The following is a 9,079-nucleotide window of genomic DNA, read 5'->3' on the forward strand; positions in this document are numbered from 1 at the left end:
AAGTTATTTACTCTTTTTCTTACTGGCATCTTTCTGGTTTGTATTGCCTTAGAAGGGGAAGACGAGTTTTGCATTTGACCTTTCCCTCTTTGAATTGAAGCAGTAAGAATAAGATATCCTGTGAATGTTGTTTACTCCTCCTACCCAATTTATACCCTAAGATGATTACAAGTATCTGTTTTAGACATGCTTGGTCCAATTAAATCTTTTGCAAGCCAACATGACTCCATTACTGTAGTGGAATTACCAATCACTTTTCTACTTAGTACTTCCTACTGAATATAGGCTATAGGAGGCCCTTAGGAATGGGGGTTCTGTTGTAACACATGTACTACTAAAAAGTAAATTAACAGCTGAATACCTGTGTTATGTGGAGTTAGGGGTTTTTTGGTTGCACTCATTCAATCAATGGGAAAATATTGAAAATTTTGCCCCAGTAAAATGAAGAATAGGATTCTTCTGGAAGACTTCTATGCAGTGAATGATAGAATAAAAACCAAAACAAAATCCCACACCACATCTTCAGATCTTCCCAAACACAGGCAGTTAACAAAAACAAACAAACAAAAAAACTTTTTCATTCATTTGTGGAAATTCACAAGAATTTAAACAAACCTAAATAAACCTTGCATCTACAGTTTTACAAGCAGTGTCCAGCCTAGGAGAGTGACTTTAAGATAACCTTATCATCTAAAGAAATGTCACTCCTTACTGTACATTCATTCCATCTGTGTGGCAGTACTTGAAGTATTACATCTCTGAGGACTCTCCAGTTCAAAGATCGAGGACCACTCAGTTTATAAAACTATAATTAGGAGTGGTGAGCTGGGACCATTGCAGGTTTCATATACTCCCTCTCCATTGGAAGAGAGTCTTTAAATCTGCTGTTTTACAGCTTAAAGGAAGGGTTGTCTCAATTAATTCATTTGGTCATAGTCCTGAAGCTGACAAGGCATCTTCCAGGAATCCCCTGGGATCCTTGTCATCAGTTTTTAAAAGTGTTTTTTTTTTTTTTTTTTTTTTTTTTTGTGTGTGTGTGTGGTTCTTAACTGGGAACAGTCTGCTTAGATTACAGCATTCACCTTATAAGAATTTGGTGTTTTCTGATGCATGAAACTGAGAGGTATTTTTTTTTGCTATCGGTATTCTATAAAGCTTTTCAGTCCAATGACTTAATTCAGGCTTGAAGAAAAGAGAAAAAGCTTCTGGACCCAAGTCAGCAAAATGCAGGAAACAAATGTCCAAGTGTGGATGTAGAATTACATTCATTGACTTCTGAGTTTAGAAATAAATTATAGAAATGACATTTAGCTGCCTAAATGCAGTGATGCAAGTTGGATTGGAGCACTTTGCTGAGAATAATCTCTCTGAACCCAAAGCACAAACCTCATGCTGGCTACTCCAGCCCCTGCAAATCAGGGGAAAGCTGGAAGGTTTTGGAGGCTCTCTCATTTCTTTCAAATCTCTCTGGAGTAATTCCCCTAGTGCAAAACCAGTCTCATGGCAGGGTATCCTTCCTGCTTCATTACTTTTTGGAAAAATCTCTTAAAACCCCTAGGCATCCAGGGAGAAGGGTATGCTGGGGAAAAGGCATCTGAGTGCTGCAAAAGATGAATTTTTTCCTGTTCCTCCAGGAATATGTCCCCAGGCAAGGCTGTGGGGTGTTATGGGGGGGTGCAGTTAGGAGTTGCCTACTCCCACCTCAGATTTCTGGGATGTGTTGCTCAGAAGTGTGGCACAATCCCACCCAATGGGATTTTTTCTGGAGTAAGGGATTATTTGAATAATGAGAGTAATGTCACTACAGCCAGGTCTATGATATGAGTAAATCTCAATCTCCCTTTTCATATGAACTGTGGTCCTTGGAGGGGTGAAATATAATCCTGAACAGAGGCTCTATTTACCTCTTAAGCCTTATTTTATGGTTTAAGTGCTGACCTTGCACTGACCCTCAATACAGGGCTGAATTTTAGCCTACAGTGAAAATCTGCTGGCTAGAGCAGCTGATTAAAGAAATCAGGGTTAGACTCCTTACTCTTTGCAAGACAATGAAAAGAGGCTTATTTTTGACAAAATATTTCTGATTTATGAGAATTTTAGTGCAGAAAGGGGCTATTTTGGAGAAAGTCTTGAAATTAGCATTTCAGTTATATTTTTGGCAGGAGAGCAAGGAAGCCATTTCATTAACTTTTCACTGGAAGTTATATATGGAGGGCATTTGTGTACACAGCTGGGCAGCATAAAACAGGAGGGCTTTGTGTGAGAATATCCTGAAATGAAATTTCATTTCTGTGCAACTTGGATCTGCGTTCCTGGGCTGCCAGGGACAGTTTTGGATGTAACCGTAGGAGGGCAGTATGAGGCCCTCGCACTTTTTACCTTGTGTTCAGTCCTTAGCAATGGATGCAAAAACAGTGAAGAAACCACTGCTGGCCCCTGTGCAAAATCAGGGCCACCTTTAACGGCCTAACGTCAAGTCAGATAAACTCCTGCCTGCTCCCATGTATCCATATGGCTGTAATCATCAAGCGATGCTGAGAGATTAAATGTTTGTAAGGAACTCCAAAAGCCACATGCTGAAGCTGGTGTGAATTTAGCTCTGCTTTGACCTCCCTTCCCACCAGATGACTGCTATTCTGGCACTGTCACCGTGGCGGTGGAAGGAGCCCTAGTCCATGTGAAGGAGATATCTCTGGCTGTGAGTGAGTTGCATGAGCTGGGAGCATCCCTTGGTCAGCCCCTGGGAGAGTTACTCATCCTTGGGCACTGCATTTCTATGGGCATGTCTTGTGTGGCTTCCAGATTTCACTGACGTCTTCTAAGAGCTCTGCTGGATTAGGAGCCTGCAGAGATGTTCCTTGCCGGGGGTGTGATGGTTTGCTGGTTGCACATCTTCTGTGTGCGTGATGCAGATGGGGATTCATGTCCATGCAGAGGGCATTTCTTTTGAAATTGCTTTCCTTTGAGTTGCATTGAATGTTATTTACATATATGCATAATTATTTTTTATGCTACGTCATTAACATAATTTCTATATGGCAGGGTACAACAAGTATAAGCAGGAATAATGCATGCACTGAGGATTCCTGCTTGATTTTTTCAGGGTAGCAATGCAGATAATTTTGCCCGTGCTTCTTTGCAAATCAGCCCATGTTTCATTCTGACCTGAAGCTGTGTAGACATTTGCTTGGGGAGATCTTACCGCCATCTAACCCTGCTTCCCTTCCCAGTGAAGAGCTCTTCCCCATATGAAGAAGCAAGGAGAGATAACTGCCTCCGCTGCTGCAGAAAATAACAGTTGTTTGGCTTTGCTTATATGTCTCAGCTTCCTTGAGTTGGTTCTCACCAGTGCTAAGGTCAGACATAAAAAAAAAAAAAAGCCAAAAACTGCCTTTTTCTCATTGCTTTGCACCCGATGATCTGGTGCATGCTCTCCCAACAGGTTTTCTCTGTGTGATCTTCAGAAATAACGGTGCTAAGGAACAGGCTCAGAAAAGATTGCTGGTATAAATTCTTTGCCCCACTAGTTCTTGGGGTAGGGCTGTGACCACTTCAGGCCCTCAAACCAAGGTGTGTCTCATGTAGCTGCTCAGATCCATACTTCAGTGCTAGGTGACTTAGGAGGTTACAGGAATGTTTTAGGACTTCTGGATAGCCTAGCAAAAGCAGATCACATCTGCCAGTCTGATTCTGTGCGTACAGTTTTATTATTATTTCACTAGAGTTCCACATTCTCCTAGGTGTTGTGGGGGACCTCAGGCCCTCCACCTAAAAGGCTTTTATAAGCAAGAAATGACAGGAGAGGGTAAATACCATTGTTCATTTTAAAAATATATTCAAGAGCAATGATTATGTAGATGTTTCTCTCCAAGACTGTTCTAGCTTGTGCAGCTTTATTTCTTCTCCCTCATCATCTTTAACTCCCATGAATCTTCTGCTGCACTTGTGGAGAAATAAATGAGTGCAGCAGTGGGTGCAAATTTCTTAGAGGTAGAAGCATGAGTAGGATTTTTTTGGGGGTCTTTCTGCCCAAAGAAGTTCCTACAAGCACAGATTAACGTTTCTCTGTAATACTTTCTACATGGCTGGTTTGGTGTCTGTTTTGCTTTGTGAAAATATTCCTTCAAAATGAGGCTTTGATTTTAGTTTTTAGGGGCTTAAAGATGGAAACAAAACATCCTCTTCCAAAAAAAACTTAGAAAATAAATAACTGGCAGCCAAATTAAAATCCCTTCCCCCTGCCTTGACTGAACAGCTTCTAATGTTGAAAGCCAACAGGTAACATACTCTGACCCATTGTACTACTAGTCTATGAACTACTACTTTGCAAAGCATTGGGAAGAAACAGAAGTCTACTAAAGATATTAAAGCCGCAGCCTAGCCTGTATTTTTATGTTTATTTCTGATACTATGTGGTTCATGATTGTTTCTTTTAGAAGGAACAAATAATCAATACAAAACCATGAACAAAAATAACTTTTCTTTAAAACTGGATGCTAAAAGAACATATAGTCTTCTTACTGTGCTTGACGGAAACAGTACAAGTCTGTTCTCCACAATTCATTGTTTATTGGAATGCCTGAAATCTATATGCAATGTATTTTTAAAACACTTAAACATAGAAATTAAGCCTCTGCTCCAGACAGTATAGTGTACCTTTTTCTAAGAACCTGATGTGTGCCACAGAAGTGCGTAAAGCAAAGAAACCATAACGCATTTTAAATAACCAAATTTCAATATTATATAAAGTAATGTCCATATTCGTATCTCCAGGAAAAATTCTTTCTCTTCTGAGGCCCTTCAGCTACCTACTGACTCAGCTGCTGTCCAAGGCCCATTTCTCTGTTGCATTTTAGAGAAGGAGTGCAAATAGATGGCATTTGTCTTGCTTTCTGAAGGAGATTACTGCCTCCAAGAAAAAAAAAAAAAAGATTAGCAATATACATATATGTGTATTGCTAATGACTTAGAAATGCAGAACTGTAGGTCCCTGTAGGAAGGGGAGTAGTAATAAAAGATGGAGCATGAGCATTACCCAAGCTAAATGACTCAGGAACATAGAGGTGTGAGAGATGTAACTGGCTAACAGAGTAGGTCTAGTCCAGAGGATAAATAACCATATGGGGCTCTGAGGGCTCATGTCTACCCTGCTCAGAGACTCTCTTCTTACCATGGACCAGTTACAAACCTCTATACCTCTTTCATAAAGTTGCGATCTCTTGTGCTGTACTGTATTCTGATGGAGTAAATCTTCATTTCAGATATGTGCTTGCTGTTTACAAGCTATTTTGTAGGATCAGACCCAGATCTCAATCAGCTATATTGTTCTTTGTGATGCTCAAATTGCAAATCTTGCAGAGTTTCTACTGGTGCAGCTGACACCTTGCAAGTGGAGGGTTTGGGTTGTCCAGCCAAACAAGGCCTGCATGTTGGCTGGTGAGCTCTACTTAGGCATGCAATTTTCATTCTGCGGAAGTGCTGCATAAACAGTGAAAAATGCAAGGTAGAGACATTAATTTAGGTCTATTTTAATGCAGCCCCTATCATAGTTTAACAGATATAATTAACAACAAGAGTTTAAAATAGTGATGTGCATTTTACAGATGACGTAATAGTTGCTATAAATGGCCTTTTCCTCAGTACCTTCCTAGTTAATGTTTTCAAAATGAGGTCACTTGTTGAGTCTTTCCAAAACACATTTGATAGGATTACAATCCAACTGTATTCATTTTAAAACCCAAATTTGCACCTAACTGTAGATACGTAATTTGTATTTTTGAAAGTCTCCGCATTCGTATACTTCTGTGCATGTGTATGAAATACAAAGAAGTGATTCTGCTATGACCAACAAACATACATAGAGGGTCTTGTAATAAGCTATGTGTTAACTTACAAATATTTTTTTCCAGCGAGAAATATATTCTGACCTTCCCTTTTTATGCATATAGCAATATGCAATAAGAAAACCTTTACAATCGCATGTCTATCTTCTAGAATTGTTGAACAAGGAGAACGTAGTGTTTGAAATACCTTTCTTTGACAATTATTTGTAGCAAACAAGCTACTTAATACCTGTCAATTTTCAGCCTTTAAAATTGGAAATTCCCCTTATAACATCTTCTGTAACATTTCTACTGTTGGGATTCTGTATTTCATGAACTGATGACAACTGATGCTACATATTCTAAGTTAGCACGCTGCCAAATCCAAAGATTTGGGGCTGATTTTTACCCCAATAATTTGAGGAGACCCAACAAATGTGAATCCAATGCAGTAATGGTTTAATAAAAACTTTTCATTGGGAATAAGAGGATGATCTGTATAGCTTAGTGTTGTAATTGATCTTAAAACGTCCAAGGGAATTGAAACGTATTGAAAAACGAGCTTTCAGTATACTCTAAATTTTGGTAATTTAGGCCATTCTGCACCAAAACCTAATGTACATGTACATCTCATGGGTGTCAAGCTATGGAATTAATATGGTAGAAATTCCTCGCCATATTTAAGGCTGCAAAATTTGTTGTGTTTCTTGCCAAGCACAAACCAGTAGCTTATAACCCAGCAATGCAGCTTACCTTTCTTCAGCCAAGAAATATTTTGCTTGTCATTTTCAAAACTTTCTGCTGGTTTGATTTTTGCCTTGTCTGTCTCTGCTTCTGACATCTGTGGGGGAGAAAAGAATTTTGGGATGTCAGGATTTCTTTTAAAGAAAGTTTCTGACAACTGTGTTCTCTGTTTAGGTTCCAGCTATAATAGATTGTTTACTTACATAGACACACTTTTTTTCCTGCAGATTATTTATGCCATATAATACCTCAGTCATTAAATTTATGTTCTGTTCCTAAATGCTTTATCAATATTACATGGTTGCTGTTTGTAGATGGATTCTTTTGTAAGGTTCCTATAAATTACGTTATGAAAGGAGTGAGTGATACATTCATAGCATGCTGGTAAGAGATGCACATACAACACAGAACAGATATGGTCTGGCTACAGAGGAGGCATCCAGCCTGCCTGTTTATTGTGGTTCAAAGTTGCCGTAAAGCCTGCTGTCGGAGAGGTATAATTATGTAAATAATGATAAATATTTATAAAGGCAACTCGAACCAAGTGTATCCAAAAAAACCTTTACTGCCACTTGCGACGACTTATTTGCTGTAACGAGAAGAATCACATGCAAGTTACAGTACCTGAGGGTATTTTGTATCAGCCCATACACTGAGGTTTACTTCCATTGCCTGCTAGGAATAAGATTAGGCTGTCCGGGCTTCTTCTAACTGCTTTATATTTTCACTGAATCCAGTTAGCTAAAGCATTTCTCTATTTTTACCTGTATCTTCCAAATGGGGGTGAAAGCAGCAGGGTTCAGAAGCTGAGGAGGAGTGCTTTCGGCCGAATCCCTCGCTGTGTGGTGATGTCCAGCATTCCCATACACTGACAAAACCGAAAGGATGAGCAGTGCACTCTCTTCCTGCCTGCTGTGTGGTGCTAGATTTGTCTTGCTGCCAGAATCAGCCAACTTATTGCTGAGGTTTTCTTCTTTTTCTTTTTTTATTTTTTTTTTCTTTCCCTTTTTGTTTGCATGCACCTCTAGAGCTGGGTAGGGTAGGGAAGGAGGGGGGTAATCAGCGTCCCAGCACTAGTGGAGTGGTAGAAAATCAACAGCTTTGTGAAAGAAATATTGGTTTGGAAAGGCTATTACTGCAGTTTGTAAACCAGTGGATCTGCAAGGGGAGAAAGAAAGCAAAAAGGGAACCAGGAAATTAATAGTGACAAATCAGATAAATGTGTCAATGTTTAGGCTAAATGAAAGTTAAAATAATGAAGGATGTACAAATTAGACCCCGAGTGTCTACTTACAGCTGCCACTTTGGCAAAGAAAAAGGTCTAATCCTGTGGGGAGCTGAGTGCTGTGAATGCCCCGAGCTCAGGAGGCAGAAATCCATCCTCCCCCAGGAGGGCAGGTGGGCACAGACAAGCACTGGACAGGGATGAGAGGTCTCAAGTAGGGATGGTGCTTGTGCTGGTGGGCTTGATGGTCAACAGTGCAGAGGTCAAGGTGACTATTGGACACTAAAAATTAAATAATTAACTGTTACTAGTTGGCTGTTAAAATTCTCTTGCTATAGTTACCAGCAGTGCTGCTCTAGTGATGGTGAGAGCAGGGACAAGCCCAAAGAGAACAAAACTTCAGGGTACTCAGGTGTTGTCCTACTTCTTCTATAGGACAAAAAAGCAAATGCCACTCTGTTTTCCCAAACTGAGTTTGAAAGTATTAGTTGCAGAGTACATTCAGAATTACTCAGTTATCTTACCTTTTAAGCAATATTTACAAAATTTCAAGCAGCATTTGTCACCAGATACTATAATCCAACATCCCAGTGCTTAAGTGTGGCCAATAAATAATAACATATTCCCTTTGTTATGACAATTATCTTCCTCTACTCTCCCATCACATGTCATTCTTGCAAGAAAAAATGTTTTTTTTTTTTTTTTTTTTTTCCTTCCTACTTCTCCCGTGCCAACATGCCTGAGATTCTTCTACCATCTTTAGCTAATTGTGAATTGCATGGTAAGTGCCTACTTACATCTCCAAATTGCAATGATTAGTCTTGCATGGTTTGAAAACCTATTTTAAGCAGGGTACTTTGGGAATAATTGCAACCACAGGGGGGAAACATCTAGGGGTAATATTTTAAGATCTTTGTTCCATTCCCCTTGGATGCAGCTTTGAGAGTCATGTATTTTCAATTGCCGTTCCCCTGTTTCTCCCAGAAACACTTTCCTATTTATTCCATATTGTTGCACCTGTAATGCTTTAAATTTATCAGTGGTGCTGATTCTTCAGCTGTATTTGCCAGGACAGGCTGTAGAGCTCCTGGTGGGTCCTAATAAAATCACCTGGGCTCTGTATGGGTCAGCCTAGACTTGTAGGATTGCGACTTGGACCTGATGTTAATTGACATTTCAGAAGCACTGTTTAAAATGAAGAAATGGCTTGTTTCCAAAAGAAACTAGAGAGGAAGTTCTTTCTATGCATTCACTCAGCACCCCTTTCTTGTTTTTCTAGAGATTTTGT

General features: G+C 39.6%; 1 protein-coding gene across 2 annotated transcripts in view; it reads right to left on the reverse strand.

The window, feature by feature from the left end:
* Positions 1–7,762, reverse strand: part of MDFIC2 (MyoD family inhibitor domain containing 2) — a 43,036-nt gene extending 35,274 nt beyond the window's left edge. The window contains exons 1-2 of one of the 2 annotated variants that reach the window (XM_035337718.1): positions 7,331–7,762; positions 6,576–6,663 (exon numbers count right to left, since the gene is read on the reverse strand). In XM_035337718.1, coding sequence (XP_035193609.1) covers positions 6,576–6,663 — 88 coding nt within the window. In that variant the 5' untranslated portion in view covers positions 7,331–7,762. Of the gene's footprint in view, positions 1–6,575; positions 6,664–7,190; positions 7,279–7,330 lie in introns of those variants that run through there. The other variant, XM_035337722.1, reaches the window with a different exon arrangement.
* Positions 7,763–9,079: the final 1,317 nt, after the last annotated feature.

Source organism: Oxyura jamaicensis, chromosome 12 (genome assembly GCF_011077185.1).
Source record: "Oxyura jamaicensis isolate SHBP4307 breed ruddy duck chromosome 12, BPBGC_Ojam_1.0, whole genome shotgun sequence".
Taxonomy (NCBI): Eukaryota; Metazoa; Chordata; class Aves; order Anseriformes; family Anatidae; genus Oxyura; species Oxyura jamaicensis.